The 19,896-nt window shown below is 41.4% G+C and overlaps 1 protein-coding gene across 1 annotated transcript in view; it reads left to right on the top strand.

Moving 5' to 3' along the window:
• Positions 1 to 19,681, top strand: part of RNF145 (ring finger protein 145) — a 46,673-nt gene extending 26,992 nt beyond the window's left edge. Inside the window, exons 5-11 of the mRNA XM_058677242.1 lie at positions 2,072 to 2,307; positions 4,515 to 4,690; positions 9,431 to 9,571; positions 10,618 to 10,800; positions 14,792 to 14,939; positions 15,787 to 16,143; positions 18,305 to 19,681. Of these exons, the coding sequence (XP_058533225.1) occupies positions 2,072 to 2,307; positions 4,515 to 4,690; positions 9,431 to 9,571; positions 10,618 to 10,800; positions 14,792 to 14,939; positions 15,787 to 16,143; positions 18,305 to 18,673 (1,610 nt within the window). The 3' untranslated portion in view covers positions 18,674 to 19,681. The remainder of the gene's footprint in view (positions 1 to 2,071; positions 2,308 to 4,514; positions 4,691 to 9,430; positions 9,572 to 10,617; positions 10,801 to 14,791; positions 14,940 to 15,786; positions 16,144 to 18,304) is intronic.
• The last annotated feature ends 215 nt before the right edge of the window (positions 19,682 to 19,896 follow it).

Raw genomic sequence — 19,896 nt, forward strand, 5'->3', positions numbered from 1 at the left:
TCTGAACTTTTTTTATTTTTATTTATTTATTTATTTTTAAAGATTTTATTATTATTATTGGAAAGCCGGATATACAGAGAGGAGGAGAGACAGAGAGGAAGATCTTCCATCCGATGTTTCACTCCCCAAGTGAGCCGCAACGGGTCGGTGCGCGCCGATCCGAAGCCGGGAACCAGGAACCTCTTCCAGGTCTCCCACGTGGGTGCAGTGTCCCAATGCATTGGGCCGTCCTCAACTGCTTTCCCAGGCCACAAGCAGGGAGCTGGATGGGAAGTGGAGCTGCCGGGATTAGAACCGGCGCCCATATGGGATCCCAGGGCGTTCAAGGCAAGGACTTTAGCCGCTAGGCCACGCCGCCGGGCCCTGAACTTTTTTTAAAAGATGCATTTATTTTTATTGGAAAGACAGATTTATAGAGAGAAGGAGAGAAAGATCTTCTACCCACAAAGGGCCACAACAGCTGGAGCTGCACCAATCTGAAGCCAGGAGCTGCTTCCAGGTCTCCCACGCGGGTGCAGGGTCCCAAAGCTTTGGGCCGTCCTCAACTGCTTTCCCAGGCCACAAGCAGGGAGGTGGATGGGAAGTGGAGCTGCCGGGATTAGAACCGGTGCCCATATGGGATCCTGAGTGTTCAAGGCAAGGACTTTAGCCACTAGGCTACCGCACTGGTCCCCTCCCCCTGAAGTTTCAAAAAACCTCTCAGAGATAGGTCTTGTAATGTCTTGAATAGGGAAGCTCTATAGCTGGTCACAGCAGCAAAGATGGAAACCATTATGGAAAACATTAGCTGTTTTGATTATTTTAGTAGAAACTTCTAGAAAAGAATAAACAAAAAGTCACTAAAGATACTAACACACGTGCCACCACGGTCATCTGATGGCTGAAGACTAATGTGTGTATCAAACGATTGGATGTAAGCGCCAACAGGGAAATGGGCAGAGAAATGTAAAGAAACAGTTCACTGGTAATTTTATATACTCAGTTCCATTGGCAACCGATTAAATGCAATGTTTTAAAGAACTTAGAGGTGTTTCTGTTCTTTCCTGTCAAAATTGTACTTAGTATTGACGTCAGTAAGCAGATGGTAAAAATAAAGGTAAGTTGTTTCTGGAGGACCTACTGATAGAACTTGTGTTAAACCCTCGCCAGTCGTTTCTTCTGATATACTAATTCTTCTCTTTAGGAGTTTAGTCTAAGAAAATGCTAAGAAGTGTGTGCCATGCTAGGAAGTATGTGCCTAATAGTTTATTCAAGGATGTCATAATGTCTAAAGTTATGCATACAGAAAGTATTTTATAGTTATGGAATATTTTGAAAACCCCAGGTGCTATTATGAAGGATCTTTAAGGTGTTCATGGAAATTGTATCATGATAAACTGTGCACTGATTACAAAAGAAAATTTTTACACTGAAATTCTTAAGTTCCGTTTAATCCATGAACTTTTTGAAGTATCCTTCTAATGTTTTACTTTAAATTCAGTGTAGTATATCACGCAACTATTAAAAAAAACCCGTGTATAATAGCTATATTTTAGTATTGAGAGATAAATGGAATGGATTGAGAAAAGCTTGTAAGACAGTACATAACTACAGTGTTTAAATGAAATGTAACTATGACAGATGTAACTTAAACTTGATTTAAAAGATTATCCAGTGATTGGCAGCAGGCACGGTGGCTGGTGCGCTGCTTGAAATGCTTGCCTCCTATGTTAGAAGGCCCGATTTGAGTCCCCCTCCTCTGCTTCTGGTCCAGCTTCCGGCTGGGATGCCCTAGGGGGCAGCCAGCATGACTCTAGTGAGGCCCAGTTTGCGTTTTGGACCCCTGGCCAGGCTGATACAAGCAGTGTGGGGAGGACCTAAGGGTGGCGAATATCTCCGTGTTGCTTTCTCTGTCGTTCTCTGCCTTTTGAATAAAATGCAAAATAATTAAAAATTTAGCATTAGGTATTACCGAGATAATGTAGACTTCTTCAAAGGCTGTGCAGTTATCCTTATAACAGTGTTTTTGGTTTGTTTTTATTTTGTGGATGCCATATACTTAAAATTAAATGCATTCTATCCCGTGTTTTAGGTCAGTTGGTGGTGTGTACTTTATGCTCCTGTGTCATGAAAACGAAGCAAATCTGGCTCTTTTCAGCTCATATGCTTCCTCTGCTAGCACGACTCTGCCTTGTTCCTCTGGAGACTATTGTTATCATCAACAAATTTGCTATGATTTTTACTGGATTGGAAGTTCTCTATTTTCTTGGATCTAATCTTTTAGTACCTTATAATCTTGCTAAGTCTGCATACAGAGAATTGGTTCAGGTAAGCCACCCACAGGTAGATAAAATTCCGTGACAGTCTGCTTCGTTTTTTTTCATGATCATAGTTACGATGACTTTCTTTTCTACAGTTTAAACCAGCAACTGTTTTCAGTTCAGGTATGTGTCAGCAAAATGAAATGCCTGTGAAACACAATGTCTAGGTCTCCATCCTAAGGCTACCTACCAGCTCTCAGCTCTGTAACTTCAGACCAAATCCCAGCTTCATTTTCTGTAAAATGGAGCTAATAGCATACTTTTCTAGGGTTGCTGTGAGATTTAAACAATAAGTTCAGTTCTAGGCAGATGATGTTAAGTATATAAGAGCTCTTAGGAAGACAAACATAGTAAGTACCCAAAGAGGCCAAATCTTGAGTTTTCTCCTGATTGTAGTTCACAGTTTCTTCTTTTTGTTTGCCTGTCATATTTAAACTGAACAGTTAGATAGTTCTGGGTTATGATATGGATGTTGTTTAGGTATAGGGATTGAAGCCAGTGGAACATGCTTCTTGGAATATGATCCCTCCTGTACGTTTTCAGCTTTTGCACTGGGACAAATTGTCCTGAGACAAGCAATAGACATTTGGGAGATTAATGTTTCTGTTCCACTGTTGAGCTTCAACATACAAAGCAGGTCTGTTGCATGTCATCACTGTGTACATACCTGGAAAAGCACAGTGTAAGGTTCAGAGACTGAACTGAAACTACTAGGAAAGATGTTGCCTTGTGGCACTAGGAATGGAAAAAAAAAATTCTTAAGCGCTTGATCATAGCCTATTTTCTTTCTGCATACACAACTGTTAACTTGGCTGGCTTTCCCAGAAGTGGATCTTCCAAAGAAAAGGAGGTTATTTCCACACTGTCAGTGAGGACCCAGCCACTTCACAAGGACAGGGTGGAGTTGTATTCACCGTAAGAAATGTAGATTTAAGATCTGTGTTTTTTTCTTTGATTTTGGTCTTGTGTAGCTGAGCTATCCTTGTTTGTAATAAACAGTAGATATTCAATAAATATTTATTAACTGTTAAGCATTTAATAGCATGAAAGAAGAAGTTTCTACTTTCTAAATGTTTATTCTCATGTTTGGGAAAAAATTGATGTTGTTGGAAATAAATTATAGGTTCTGAAATGCATGACTTGCAAAAATTTGGATGAGCGAGAAATGGAAACAGGGTTTTTTTTTTAACTTGTCTTTTCCTTGAATGGAAGGAAAGAAAATTCTGTCTCACCAGCCATGATCAGTTTGCCTCTAGTAATAATTTTACAGTCCACTGAGCAGTTTCCTTTTTGTGAATCTTTTCTAGGTGGGGAAAATAAAAGCTAATTGTGACTCTGTTGTAGAAATAGTATTTGCTGGACAGATGAAAATATTTTAAGTGTGGAGCAACTTGCACATCATTGCATTCTGACTTAATATTTGATCTTTACAGCTAGCGGAAACATTGTGGTATCACATTGGGAGAGATTCCACCAGGACCGGTGGCTGTTTGTTGGCTGCCTGGCAGAACCCTGCTGTCTCCCGCATCTTTTCTGTGCTTTGTAGCTCTGGAAGCTTCTGTGATCTCAGAGTGAATCAGATTCTAGCAATTGATTCTTACTAAGAATTTGTTTTATAACGTAGAAAACTGGTTAATTGGGTGAGAATACACTGCAAGTTTACATCTCTTTGCTGATGTTAATGTACTTGGCAAACCAGATGAACTGCGACATGTGACTTTGTAAATACCCAGTAAAAGAAAGGGAGGTTGATTTGTCTGGGGGGAGGGGAAGGCTATATTTGCTCTATAACAGAGTAAACTTCTCTAACAGTTAAAGATTCTTTTTCTTGGAACTGCTTTTTCAGCTCTGACAATGAAGAATAAACCCTGAGAAAGTATAATTCTACCACTCATGCTAGTACTGATTCTTCTGAAAAGAGCATTAACCAAATCTCCCCAACCTACTGATGTAGCGTGGTTCTGAATACGACCTTATTTTGATTTTAATCCTAAATGGTCAGGACAACTTACCATTGCCATTATTTGAGAGTGTATGGTAGTTTTTAAAACAAAAGCACATTTTTTAAGCTTTACAAACATGTTATTATGTATAAAACAAAAGTATTTAGCTGGAATGATGCTGCAGAAAAAGAAAACATGCTTAAATTTTCACTTTCTGTATTTCAGCTTTCAGGTGCTGAGAGATGTTTGTGTGTCTTGTGTTTTTATTCAGGTGGTGGAGGTCTATGGCCTTCTCGCACTGGGAATGTCCCTGTGGAATCAACTGGTCGTCCCAGTACTTTTTATGGTTTTCTGGCTCGTCTTATTTGCGCTTCAGATCTACTCCTATTTCAGTACCCGTGATCAGCCTGCGTCACGGGAGCGGCTTCTCTTCCTTTTCCTGACTAGGTAATGAAGAGCCTGTGGTACCGTATGTAAATCTTTGGGAACTTTGCTCTAGGGACAGTCAGGTTTGCAGATTGCATTCATCAGTCATATTATACAGTTTTATAATTAATGAGGACAGGATTTTCATTTGGTGGCTCCCTCGTGTTGCAGTGTGAGTGTGGGAAGGTGCTGATAAGCAAGGGTGTTGCTCTCTCTGGCAGCACTAAGAGCCGAATGCACCAGGTCACCTACAGAAAGACACACAGTGGGTTGTCAAACCTTCTGCTGGTTTTTTTTTCTCCCAGTTTCAAGTTAAATGTTTGGGTCTTTAAGAAAAAAATGTTACAAAATGACTATCATGTATTATGTGATGAGTGTTCACATTGCTATTAAACACTATCCCTCACATTTGATCTCTGTAGCAACCCTGGGAGATAGGTGCTTGTATTGTTATTACCGCTTTATAGTTAAAGAAACTATGCTAGGAGTTAATCCACCTCGGTGACATTGCTGCAAAAAGTAGAGTTGGCCCAGCATAAGTCCAAAACTGGCCACTTATCTATGTGTTTATACTGTATCCTCTTATTTTTAAGTTGTGCTTTAATGTTGAGAAAGACTCAAATAATTCATGAAATGAGTATGTCAAACTTTACTGCCTTAACTTGAAAGAATTGAAGACTTCCTTGACTTTTAAGGTTTTGTTGTTCAGTTTTTAGAGTTGAGTCCTTTTTCCCCTTTAGTGTCGTTATTAATAAGGTTTTGACAGGATCCATGTTCTCCTCCTCCTCCTCCTCTTCTTCTTCTTCTTCTTCTTCTTCTCCTCCTCCTCCTCCTCCTCCTCCTCCTCTTCTTCTTCTTCTTCTTCTTCTTCTTCTTCTTCTTCTTCTTCTTCTTCTTCTCCTCCTCCTCCTCCTCCTCCTCCTCTTCTTCTTCTTCTTCTTCTTCTTCTTCTTCTTCTTCTCCTCCTCCTCCTCCTCCTCCTCCTCCTCCTCCTCCTCTTAAAGATTTAATTATTTGAAAGTTGGAGTTGGAGAAAGATATATTTCATCCAGTGGTCACTCTCCAGTTGGCTGCAACAGGCCAGGGCTGGGTCAGGCTGAAACTGGGAAACTGTTCCAGGTCACCCACAGTGGGGGCAAGGCCCGAACACCCAGGCATTTACCTCTGCGTTTCCCAGGCCACCAACAGGGAGTGAGATTGCAAGTGGAGCAGCTGGGACATAAACTGGTATCCATGTGGGAGGTTCAGTGGTGGCTGTACTTGCTGTGCTGATCCCACATTTGCCTTTCTTCTACTCTGAATTTCAAGCCCTCAGAATGTAATATATACTAAAATATTGGGTCCCTGACTCATTGTCACTTCATAAATGGCAAGATTGAAAGTCTGTCTTCTGGCCCTGCACGGTGGCCTAGTGGCTAAATTCCTTGCCTTATATGCGCCAGGATCCCATATGGGTACTGGTTCGTAGCCCAGGGGGCCCACTTACCATCCAGCTCCTTGCTGTGGCCTGGGAAAGCAGTCAAGGATGGCCCAAAGCCTTGGGACCCTACACCTGTGTGGGAGATCTGGAAGAAGCTCCTGGCTCCTGGCTTTGTATCGGCCCAGCTCTGGCCGTTTTGGCCACTTGGGGACTGAATCAGCGAATGGAAGATCTCCCTCTCTATCTCTCTTGCTCTCTGTATATCTGACTTTGCAATAAAAATAAATAAATTGTTAAAAAAGAAAAAAGTCTGTCTTCTTGCAAAGTAATTGCATAAGTCATTGAATACAAATTTCAAGTTTAGTTGCTAAAGATATTTCTGAGCCATCCAGTATTGATGAAGCACTGTTTACTAAACAGGGGAAGGAGACAGACAACATTCAATACAAATTTGTCTTTAAAGATCATCTTATGGGCCTGGCACGATAGCATAGCAGCTGAAGTCCTTGCCTTGAACGTGCTGGGATCCCATATGGGCACCAGTTTTAATCCCAGCAGCCCCACTTCCTATCCAGCTCCCTGTCGGTGGCCGGGGACGGCAGTTGAGGACATAGCTTTGGGACCCTGCACCTGCGTGGGAGACCTGGAAAAAGCTCCTGGCTTCCGATTGGCTCAGCGGCTCAGCTCTAGCCTTTGCGCCCTCTTGGGGAGTAAACCATTGGACAGAAGATCTTCCTCTCTGTCTCTCCTCCTCTCTGTATATCTACCTTTCCAATAAAAATGAATAAATAAATCTTTAAAAAAAGATCATCTCACTTACTAAAATGGAAAACATAAATCTAAGTATCAATAAAAACATAATGAAACAGTACCTATTTTAAGCAAGAAATAGAATGAGTACTGAACCAGATTTTGTTCTTTCTGAATATAAGTAAGTAGCTTCTGTGAAAAATAGAAAAGTCAAGGTTTTAATGACCAATTCAGTATTAAATATGTTTGTTATTGTTGTTACATAAATATTATGGAATATTTGCAGGATTTTTGAATGATCTAAAAATTAGCCATGTAAAGAAAAAGAAACAATTTATTGCTAGGAAAATATCCTCAGTGTGCGACTAGAATCAGTTGTTAACCTTTGGAAAGCATGATCAGAGTAGGTGTAGCCTAGGATCATAGGCTTAGCAAGTTACTAAGCTGTGAGTTAATTTGAATGTCAGTTTACATAGACAAAATAATACAGACTACGGCCCAGCATCGTGGGGTGGGGATGCAAGGCCATAAGTGCCAGCATCCCATATGAGTTCAAGCCACAGCTGTTCCAGCTGCTCCACTCCTGATCCACCTTGCTGCTCATGGCTTGGGCAGAGCACCTGAGATGGCTCAAGTGTTTGAACCCCTGCCATCTGTGCGGAAGAGCGGAGGAAGCTCCTGGCTCCTGCCTTTGACCTAGCCTGTCCCTGATCCTTGTGTCCTGTTGTGAAGTAGTCGTGGCCATCTGCAGATGGAAGATCTCTCTCTGTAACTCTGCCTTTCAGATAAATGAATGAATTCTTTCCTGTTTAGAAAAAATACTTGTTTTTAAAAAAATGATACTGGGACTGTAGATGCTGTGTCAAGGTAGTTTTTCTTTCTGTTTCTCTACAAGGCTAAGATAGAGTGCCCTTTCTCATGATAAAGAATGTTTCCATTTGGCTGTTGAGAAATCCTCACGCTGACTCCTTTGTTGATATATATATATATATATCTAAAAAGTTTCACTGACCATGAGGGCACTTTCATATGCCAGGTTATATTTATGTTTCCTTGCCAAAAAGCAGTTTACTTATAGAAAGGTGATGGGTATTTATTACCATGCTCTGACAAAACAAACAGACCCACAAAAAGCTCATGCAAACAAGCTGAACAACAGAAGGTTTTTCATTGCAGCCAGAAAACAGAATCTGAAATCAGATTTTTTTTTTTTTTTGAGAGAGAGAGGGAGAGAGGAAAAAATTTCTGTAAATTTCCCAAGCTCTTTCACTTCCCCAAAGTTAGGTTGAAACCACTTGAACTTTTCAGTGTGAACTCTTGGGCAAAAACCTCTTCCTTTAAAGAGAAAGAGAGCGTGTTCCTCATTAGTGCTAAATCATACTATTTGGATATAAATTTCTTTAAATGCAGAGATGAGAATAAACAAAATTTGAGACTTCACCTACAGTTTTTAGATTTTTTTCAGTGAGAATGAATTAAAATTTTGGTATTTCAGCCATAATTATCATTTTTAAATTGTAGACATTTTGTTTAAACATTGAATTGTGATTTCTGTTAGAAAAATGTCAGACCTTTAGGCAATTGGATTCGCAGGACTACCATAAAATGCCTTACTAACTTTCTCAGCAGTCAGCCACTATGATGGTGAATACCCCGGCTCCAGGCAGACAGCCAGGCCTGCTTTTCTGTGGATAGTTTAGTTTGATCCACGTAACAACCAACTTAGAAATAATTGTGTGGGAAAATTACTGTATGGAAACATGGATCTGTATACTGAAGTAATCTCTTCATCTACACAAATGAAATTCTTTTCTGCAGTACTAAGCCTCAAGATGATGTGTGCTGCATAAATGCTAAAGTCAGATCATGAATACACAATAGTGCATTTATTTATAGAATACATCTACATTAATATTTATTCTACGGAAATATTTCTGAGCTCTAATATGAGGTCTTATAGCTATCCTTATAATTCATATCACAGGAAACTCTTATGTTAAAATTTGATATTAGAAATTTTTTCAAATGGCCTTGACATTAATTGTCTTTCTATTCAAGCATACATGTTTTAGTTCCTTGAGCAAATAATCACACCAGATTTGCAGCTAGGTCTTTGGTTTTCTTCTTTTTAATCTCCTTCAAATGTACTGTAATTCGAAGACCTTGTTTTGTTCAAGTGCTAACAAATATATAATGAGCATGCTGTCATGTATTCAAAAGAAACGTACACAGTTGGCCACTTTGCAAAAGGTTGGATGTTCACATTGTTCATACTTTATGGCTCTGCTTCTTGCAACTCCTTATTTAACCAAACTTCTGGCCAGTGGGCGGCATGTTGACATTTCAGTCCTGATTGCTTCATTTACACACTATTGGTGTTTTAATATTAATTCAATTCAGATTTTAAAACATTTTTGTAGGATTATTTCAAAAGCTTGTCAGCTAAATGATTACTGGAGTGACTAGATGATTCCTATCAAATTCAGTTAGGAATGTTTTAATTAGATTAAGCTGGGTTGTTATTTAAAGTCGAACAGTGATTTTATTCCAAGTGGAATCATTCTCCCTCCTCCCGCCCCTCTGTTTTCCAGCATTGCTGAATGCTGCAGCACTCCTTACTCCCTGTTGGGTTTGGTCTTCACCGTTTCTTTCGTTGCCTTGGGGGTTCTGACACTCTGCAAGTTTTACTTGCAAGGTTACCGCGCTTTCATGAATGATCCTGCCATGAACCGGTAAGTTCTTTATTTGAACTTAGAATTTCTAGACTTTTTTGAATTTAGAATTTCTTAGACTTTTTATTATCAATGAATTTTTTTTGCTTGAAAAATTTTAGGGGAAAAAGAAATTCTGAGGGATGGTTGCAAAATTAGGGCTAAAGTACTCTGCTGTATCTGTGTACAGAACAGACTTTTGAAAAATCTTTTAATCAAAAAAGAAAGTCACAGTTGTGAGAGTAGGACAATGGCCCTCATGGACTGCTCTGTTGGTGTCCAACAATACAGCCGGCCACGTGTACATGCCCCTCGCCACTCCTCCACCCTGCCCACCTCATCATCCTCTGGCTGCAGCTGTAGGGGGATAATCCCACACATACAGGTTAATATCCTTTTGCCCAGAAATCCTTCATTCCATCTGTCTTTTGGAAGGAAAAAAACTGACTATACCAATTGATCATTCTTGATAGTAAAAGTCAAAGGAGATAAAAGATAACATTTCTGTTAGCAGAACTCCAGATCCAAATAAGGTTCCTCACGTTGAAGGGCCTTGCCGTTTCTTTGGGGGAAGGCACCAGGAGTTTGGGTTCTGCTGACCCTCTCCCTCCTTGTGGTGTCATAGAACATGTTCTGCTGTTCACTCTGTTATTACTGGGAGGATTACTGACTCGAAGGATGTGATTATGTTAAATTAGCTTAGCAAATTTTTCCCCAGGAAAGTTTTAACTTTGTATATCTCAGCACTCTGGTGCTCATTTTCTCTGACATTCTTTGTATTTAGTACGATCAAACCTCAAAATATCTTCTTACCTCTTGTTTATGAAACTGTGCCAGTCCTTTGCTTATTTATAAGTTCTTTATTAAAACAAGCGATTGGTATTAAACATTTTAGGACTTTGTGTTATTTTATTTTCATGTGGACACCAAATTTCAAAAATAATACAAATTTAGTTTTTTATCTATGTGTACTGTTTGTGATAGGCCTAAGCCTTTGGATTCTTGTCTCTTTGAATGAAGTGAAATTTTAGTTGGATTTAATTTTTTGTGAAATGTCCGCTTTGTAGGGGCATGACCGAAGGGGTGACACTGTTGATCCTGGCAGTGCAGACCGGGCTGATAGAACTCCAGGTCGTCCACCGGGCCTTCCTGCTCAGCATCATCCTCTTTATCGTTGTAGCTTCCATCCTGCAGTCCATGTTAGAGATTGCAGATCCCATTGTTTTGGCGCTGGGAGCATCTAGAGACAAGTAAGTAAACTTCTTTAAAAGGGTCCTTAAATGAATTACTAAAGATTTGGGGAATGTTTAGAGATGGGAAATGGATGAGTAATCGGTGCTTACTTAGGTTAATTAAGCAAGCTTACGTTTTTTACTTTTCCGTACGAGACATTTGACTTGTGTTTCTTTGCTTTTTCCTCTTATAATTTTTTATGATTAGAAGTTACATCAGAGGTCATGTAATCATACGCCAACCCTTCCTACAGAGAAATCTAACGCTTTTTATATTTGTCCCGTTTTTAAATGAAGAACACAGAACAGGACATTTAGGCTATTAAATATGACAAATGATATATAATTTTATTCCGTGTAGTGCTTACTTGTAATTAAAGGAGAGAAGATATGAAGAGAAAGACGAATGGAGGAGGAAACAATAAAGGCAGTCAGGCAGTCATAAGGAGAGGCGTCTGGAACAGTAGCCATGCTGGATAGGCTCGTAGACAAGATCGTAGTGGGAGTTTTCCAAATGAAATCAACTGCTGTATTCATGTATGTCTTACATTATAGAAATTTCCCTCTCTGCGGCCCTGGCTTTGAAATAAATAAAGCTTTTTAAAAACCCAAGTCGTTAGTTTTTTGGCTTATTGCAGTTTACATATGGAAATTTTATTTTTTAAAAAGCTTAAAATTTAGTGTCACTATTTTTCCTGCATTCTGCTTTTCAGATTTATGTATATAAAACAAGCATGACTCCTTTTTTGAATTGTCAACTTTGTGTTTTTATTCAAAAGGCAAAGAGGCGGAGAGAATGTCTTTAATCCACTGGTTTACTCCCCATTTTCCACAGCAGCCAGAGCTGGGCCAACCCCAAACCCAGAACCTGGAGCTCCATTCGGCTGCATCTCCCATGTGACTGGAAGGGGCCCAAGTGACTGAACCATTACATACCACTTTCCAGGGAGTACATTAATAGGAAGCTGAAGCTAGAGTCCTGGAATTCACTGCACCCCAGGGAGTGTCCCAGCTGCTGCACCAAACACTTATCCCTGATTATTGATTAGGAAGTATCTGGATTTATCAGTTGGAGTAAGCAGTCTCTTAGGTAAATTGTGACAAAGATCTCTGAAACATTCCAGGATTAGCATTTTAATTGTGGTTCATCAGATTTGTCTTTGTGTTCCTGTAAACCACATTGCCAAACACTGTACTGTTTAAATAAGCTTGGCACTCTTGGCTGTGTTTCAGACCAGCTTGATCATGATGGTTAATTATAGTTATTTGAGATTTGTTTTTGAGGCTTAAGATATTTTTTTTAACAGTCATTTAAAATGCTGAATTCACAGCCCAGCTCAACTGAATGGCCATGTCTTAGATCTGAAGAGTAGGTTGCTTTTTCTTAAATAAGATATTTTGTCATCTCTGACAATATCCTTTATTGTTAATTATACTAATTAACGTGGCACACTGTTACTAAGATTAATATAACCTTATAGACAGTTTGGAAACGAGAAAGGAACTAGAATATGTAATGCCGCTATCAACAGAGCCTACAGATCCACTGCCAAGTCTTTCCAGGGCGCTGAGCTGGCCTCACTTCTGGCTTCTTCCTCCAAAACCCAGTGCAGAGGAGATCTGGAGACGAAGGAGCAACTGCAAAGCCTTGTCCAGGGGTCTTGGGAGTTACTTTGAGTTGGTGTCTCTGTTATTACACAGAATCAGTGAAATGAAGAGCCCCTAAGCCAGACTGTATGCATGTGTGAGGGTGGCAAGAACAGCGCAGATGGGGCAGGGCTAAAATAAAGCTTTAGAAAAGTGGTCTCTGTTTGGAAGGATGTGAAAGTGGGGCTCTGTTTCTAGCTACAAATGCAAGAATCAACTCCAGAACTGTAGGAGCTTTGATATCAGAAACAAAAAGTTAAAAGTCTACTTAGATTAGGGCATTTGGGACCTCTGAGTAGGAAGATGTTTTTAAACTGACATAGTTAATTACTCAAGACTGAGGCTGCTTGTGAAAGAAGATTAATGCATTGAATTTAGGTTTGTAATAGCAGTATTTAACCTAGAGGAACCTTTGTAAGATCATCATAAACTGGGAGAAGCATTTCCTAGTGTGCCCTCCTGAGAGTTGGTATCAAGAACACATAGCAGCCGCATAGTTAGCGAGAGTGTGTGAGGAGACGCCCTGCGTCCATAGTCATCAGGTAAATGTGAACCAAGACTCAGTGGCAGACTACCTTAGAGCTGTGAACAGATAACAGGAGGAGGCAGGGTTGTCTGAACGCAAGGTGGGAGACAGCTCTGCACGGTCTACAGTCTTGGAGTCACTGAAGGAAGAGTTTGCCGTTGTCTTCCCACAGATGTGTCTGCACTCAAGAGGCACTTTGCACTTGCACGGCAGGAGACAAGTAGAAGAATGTTCTAGCAGAAATCCCAACAGTAAAAGCCTAGCTGCAACCCAGATGCCAGTCAAACAGGAAAGGGGGTGAATAAAAATGTGATAATTGTCACATGCCATATTAAAAACAGTCATGCTTGCAGGGATGGTATTATGGCACAACAGGTTAAGTCTCCTCATGTAATGCTGGCGTTCTGTAGTGGAGTGCCCATTTGGGTCCCGGATGCTCTACTTCTAGCCCAGCTCCGTGCTGATGCCCCTTGGAAAGTAGCAGAAGATCTAGCTCCCCGTTCATATGCCTGTGAAAACAGGGACATTTGGTTCAAGTATTTGGAACCCTGCCATCCACCAGGATATTGGATGGAAGTCTGAGCCCATGGCTCCCGCATAGTCTGGTCCGGGCTGTTTTGGCCATTTGGGGAGTGAACCAGCTGGTGGAAGTTCTTTCTGTCTCTCCTTCTCTCTTGTGTCTGTGTCATTCTGTCTTTCAAGTAAATATATTCTTTTAAAATAATACTTGAATGAATTATAACATAATAAAATTAAGTATGACAGTATAGGTTGTTTTTATTTTGAAAACAAAATCCTAAAATGTACTGCTTGGGAATACTTACTGAGACAAAACTTACAAAGTGAAGCAAGCAGTGAAAACAAAGCACACAGAGTGAGGGTAGTGGTTTTGTGGGACGTTCTCGGGGAGGGTCACGGTGTAGACAGGCTGGCTACTGTGGTCAGATGTGGACTCATTTCCAGTAGGATATATGGGAACTGTGCTTTGTTGAGAGGACAGGTAACCACCTGGCTTGAGGGACAAATCTGGATAAATTTGGAGTGAAAATTGTGAATGGGGAACCTCAAAGCCAGTCTTTGAAATTTCAAGAAGGTGCCGAAAATCAGCAGAGCTTTAGGAAGTGTCATCCTGCGGGTGATGACCAGGCTAGACCGGGAGCTGGAGGAGAGAGGCAGAGTTGTCGCTGGAGCTGTGCCGGCCTCCTGCCTCATCTCCACTGCGTATCTGTTCCTGCAGAGCGCTCCCTATCAGGCTCTGCACACGCTGCACAGAGTGGAGCAGGTGGCAAAGAGAGGAATGCTTGGTAATTTGAGAAAAGTGCCAGGTCATCTCCACAGATGATTCTTACACCCTCTGCCTTTCCTAACGGAGAAGATTGCTGTGGAAAGGTTAGGGTTTAAGAGTAAAAGTCATAAGATGCTGGACTCTATGTTTGGTATATGCTTGCAATGGGGGAATCTCAACTGAACTTGAACTGTGGTTATGCAACAAGGTGGAGGAATCCACCATGGTGGGAGGGTTTGGGGAGGGGTGGGGAGAACCCAAGTACCTATGAAACTGTGTCACATAATACAATGTAATTAATGAATTAAAAATAATAAATACATTTAAAAAAAGAGTAAAAGTCAAGGCTGGAAGTGAAATTGGAAACAAACTATGGAAGGAAAAAAAGAGATGGACGCTGCTTAACAATTGACTGACTGCAGTGTGCTGGAAATGCTAAGCCTTTGACTGGCGTGGAGAAAACAGTGTAGATGCCGTGTAGATAGCTGTGTGCTGCCAGCCTCAGTGGTGTGATAAGGTGGCAGGCGCTTCATAATTTCATCTTTTTTCAGGAGTTTATGGAAACACTTCCGTGCTGTAAGCCTCTGTCTGTTTTTACTGGTGTTCCCTGCGTACATGGCGTATATGATTTGCCAGTTTTTCCACATGGATTTTTGGCTTCTGATCATTATCTCCAGCAGCATTCTCACCTCTCTTCAGGTAAGCCCAAGATTAACTACCTTTCTGTAATAATTGACTTCATTTTTCCTCCCAGAAAAAGGAATTAAACTTCTATAAGGTTAATGGTGATAAGTAGCCTATTTGGGGATAATGTCCCATCTTTTTCTGTTGTTGTTCATTGTTCCCTGTAAAAGGAAAAGCTATTTGTGAGTTAAGGAATAAGAAGGGCCATAGAATGAAAAGAGTAAAGATGATATTGGCAGAAAGAAGAAGCGAACATCTGGAAAGAGGAGAAAATACATCAGAGAAAATGGTTCGCTCATTGGACGGTTTTAGAAAGTTATGTCTGAAAGCATGGCTGTTTGGTATTAATGCCTGGCTTGTTGAGATTACCCACAGTTTAGTTAATTTAAATGCTTTGGAATTATTTTTCTTTTTCCCTGGGTATTCTTTTTTTTTTTTTTTTTTTTTGGTGTTCGTTTTTAGACTTTAAAGATGGCATCTTAAAATATCAGAGATTCGTAGGGGTCTCTAAGGCGTCATCAGATGACCGTCCCCCAGCCTCCTGGTGCTGATATAGTTTGACAGCAAGGAGCAGCCCCCTTCCTCTCCCAGGTGCAGGCGCCGGGAGGTGTGGAGGGGAACCCGAAGCATTGTCCCACCCACCTTTCTCCATAGCTGACCCTTCTGTACCCTAACCAGAGACTCAGATGGGCCTCCCTCTGAGCTATGTAAACAATATTAAAAAGAAGAGTAAAAATTAAAAAAAATGGCAGGTACTTGTCACTTTTTAAAAATTTGTTCACTAAAACTTCTTAATAGCCATATTTAGTTTCAGTGTGTATATGCTTATGTATGTGTGTATGAAAAATGTCTTGTTTTTCAGGTTTTGGGAACACTTTTCATTTATGTCTTATTTATGGTTGAGGAGTTCAGAAAAGAGCCCGTGGAGAACATGGATGACGTCATCTACTACGTTAACGGCACTTACAGGCTGCTGGAGTTCCTGGTGGCCCTGTGCGTTGTGGCCTACGGCGTCTCTGAGACGGTCTTTGGGGAGTGGACCGTCATGGGCTCAATGATCATCTTCATTCATTCCTACTACAATGTGTGGCTTCGGGCCCAGCTTGGGTGGAAGAGCTTCCTCCTCCGCAGGGATGCTGTGAACAAGATTAAATCCTTGCCCATCGCCACGGAAGAGCAGCTGGAGAAGCACAATGACATCTGTGCCATCTGCTACCAGGTAACTGGCTTGGTGAGACTCCATCAGGGTCGGTTGATCACGCAGGTGCTCCTTGGGATTACAGCACATTAAGCAAATCCAGCTGGACTATCCCAGCAGAGTTACCCGCTCTAAGTTAGAAGCAAAACTTGGGCCTCAGAAATCTATTAAAATCCTGATACAATATTTCCATTCTGTTTTCAAACTAAGCTTTCAGTTCCATCCCTCAGGTTCTAATTTATTGTTGTTTTCAACATTATTGCTTACCCACAAATAAAGGAAAAACAGGTCAGGTGTATTTTATATTTACCCCTAAACACACACACACACATATACACACACACTTTTACATATATACATGGTCAATCGGGAGTCAGCTACTTCTGAAAAGTGCTGTGTCAAGAGCCTGATTATTTTCCTCTGAGCATTTCTGGGATGGGGAAGAAGTGGTCATGTGATGAACCCAGGTGCCCACCTGAGTTGGGCAGGCTCCTGAGACAGGGTAGCTGGCAGTCTCGGCATATGGTCAAAGCTCTCCTTGGTGAACATGGAAGTGGCCTGCTGTTGCCTTTGGCATAGATACCAAAAAAGGGCTAATAATTGCCTTTTGTACAAAGTAAAGGTAGTTGTTAAATTGCCTTGGAAGTAAAACAGTCGTGAATAGGTCTGGGTTGTAGTCACTAGTCACCTGTGCAAAAGGGGGACTTGACAAGGGGGCTGGACTCCAGAACTGTGCTGATGCTACTACGGACAGAAATGATGGGATTAGCAACAGCCAAAATTTTCATGTAAAATCTGTCTTACCTCCGTTAGAGACAGGTTAAACACAGGGCCAGTGAGAATACAGGGAATGTGAGGTTTCAGTGGAGAGTGTATATATCTGTATGTACTTAAAACTATCTAGAATTCTCTGTAATAGGAAAAGGCAACCACTGCTTTTTAATTGTAATTAAAACAGACTTGGACGATAGCAAAAGTTTTTTCTGGATTATTTTGCATTTGGAGGGAATGAGGAGTAGTAGAATCCTCCTCCCCTCAGTCAGGTGGTCATTCTGTTAGTTTTACTCTTCATGTTAAAGTACCCTCTAGCTCTTTCGCACCAGGTAGCCTCATTGCACTCTGGACAAAGCACATCAGATCTTAAATTCTCCATTTCTGGGATGCGAGTGTCTTCTTTTTCTGTACTTGTATTGTCACATCACTTTTCAAGGTGCTAGGACTACCTGCTGCTGTCACATGGTTAGCCTCGCGGCTGGCTGCTCTTTGGATGGCTTTCTGCTTACACATTGACTCCTGTCCTGAGTGGTACCAGATTTTGGCAAGGAATTCCTGGGATAGCCATGTCCCTGTGTTAGGGGTGTTGAGACACAATTAATGGTTGATTCCTGAAATGTGTGTACTTAGCAAAATATTAGGTCCTTCGGCTTCTCTCCCCAAATATATGTGCAAGAAACATTAATGCCAATGCACGGCTCCTTATTCTAGTGATTATCCAAAATAACTTTAAAGAGCCTTCATGTCATGAGGGTAGCTTGTTGCAGCTATAGATCTGTGACTCTTAAGGTATCCTCGTTCAGAAGTGGGGAGGCTGCTAGGATTTGCATTGTTAGTCAGTTCGGATGCAGCGTGACAGACACTGACTTGTGCTGGCTTTTGGAGACCACGTCTTGACAACTGAGTGTACACATTGGTCCTAGTGAATTGCCACTTCCTTGCCAATACCCTGGTGTTGCGTGGCTAATTTCAGTTTGTCTCCTTGCAAATAATCTCATCATGAAATACTCTGTTCAGTTGTGTTGAAGCATGACTGTGAAAGATCCAGTCTTCCTCAGATTTTCTGAGGTTTTAATTGTACTCACATCATAACCAGGGGAGACCCAGTAATAAGAGTGCTGAAGTTGTGTGATCTTTGTTAATCATACTAGGGCAGAAGCAAACAAAAGCAGTTTTGCTGGTAGTTTGTTCTGCATTGTCTTTTTGTCTTGTTTTACTTTTTATTTTTATTCTTTTAGTGGGTCTTTGGTGCTGAGGTAACAGGATCATTACTGAAATATGAAGCAAATTTTCTTGTGAGAATTGTGTCAGATTTTCTGTATGGTGGGAGAAAAATAACTGAAGAGAGTAATCTCAGAAACTGAGCTAATAGACCTTCATGAGGCGTTTATTATTTTTTTTCTTCTAGGACATGAAGTCTGCTGTGATCACGCCTTGCAGTCATTTCTTCCATGCAGGCTGTCTGAAGAAGTGGCTGTATGTCCAGGAGACCTGCCCCCTGTGCCACTGCAACCTCAAAACCTCCTCCCAGCCCCCGGGGTTAGGAGCCGAGCCTGTCCCACAGCCTCACCCTGGAGGGGAGCAGAATGCCGGGCTCCCTGGAGGCACTGCACCCCCAGACCAAGAGCACCTTCCAGGAACTCCAGCTCAGGAAGGCTCAAGGGGCAATAATGAATGCATTGCTGGAAAAGCACACATCCAGGAAGGGGCTGTGGACCCCAGAGAATCTCCTCCTGGAAGTGCCAAAGAAACAGCACCTGCCGCGGAGGCCACCTAGAGGCCGATGCAGGGACAGCACGTTGCTGCCAAGCAGTAGGAGGAGTGAATGCAACATGGAGTTCACGCTCAGTGTTGAGGAATGACTGTGCGAAGTGATTGGGCAGGAAACTGACATTCCAGGCATCTAATCCAGGAAACACTCTCAATGGAGACCACCTACTTTCATCCCCTTGACAGTTGTGGGAGGAATTTTGCAGTGTCTGCTAATGAAAACGTATTTATATATCCTATGCTGATGTTTTGTAGAGGTTTGCCAAGAAAATCCAACTCATCAACTTTAAAAACTTTGCCTCTGGTCTCTGAGGGATAAATAAACCAACTGTGTGTGTGTGTGTGTGTGTGTGTGTCTGAAAGGGGCAAAGGAAACGAGGCTAAAGAACAAGGACAGCAAGGGAAGTCGCGGGCAGAGGTGGAGCCGACTTTCCCTTGATGTGGGACGGGGCGCTCTTGTTACAGAGGATGGGCAACGGACTCCCCAGCCCCCTCCTGTCAGGTCCTTGGAACTCAGACAGGTTTTGGTTGAGTTTTGTAGAGCCCTGAGATGAGATCCAAGCTGTAGGAGTGTTGATCGTGCTCAGATGGAAGCCGGCACAGCCTCGGCCCAGGTTTCCGGGGATGGGCAGGCATGCAAGGGGGTCCCCGCAGGTGCATTCTTGGCATCTGAGACTCTGGAACTTTATGATGGAGTCTCCCGTATTTTGATGTATATGAAATTTTTGTTAATACATGGTATACTTTGTTGGCTGTGTGACGTAAACTAAAACTCTAATGAACACTTTGGATTCCTCTTTAGAAAAGGAGACCAAAGTGGGAGGGGCTTTAGGGCACCGATAGAGGCCCTGGGTGTACTGTTCAATCCTGCGTAATGTTTAATTCTTGCAACTGAATCAAAACAGTGTTAAATTACGGCAACATTTGCACTTTGGGAATGAGTACTTAACTGTATGATCACACTCTGCAAATGCCACTTTTAAAGCTGTTAATAGACTGCTGCACCTTTTCTTTGGCAAGGATGTGTCATATTTAAATTTTTACATTCATCATGGCTACAGGTAGAACGGGGGGCGGGGGGAATGTAATTTTTTATGGGAATTTTGATATGAAAAGAAACTAGTCATTTATTTATACAATAGGCTCGGCTCATAAAGTGTTTTTTCAGACTCGGTATTCCTAATGTGGAATGTGACTTTATTTTATTTTTAGTAGCAAATTTGGATGTAT

This window comes from Ochotona princeps, chromosome 19 (genome assembly GCF_030435755.1).
Source record: "Ochotona princeps isolate mOchPri1 chromosome 19, mOchPri1.hap1, whole genome shotgun sequence".
NCBI lineage: Eukaryota > Metazoa > Chordata > Mammalia > Lagomorpha > Ochotonidae > Ochotona > Ochotona princeps.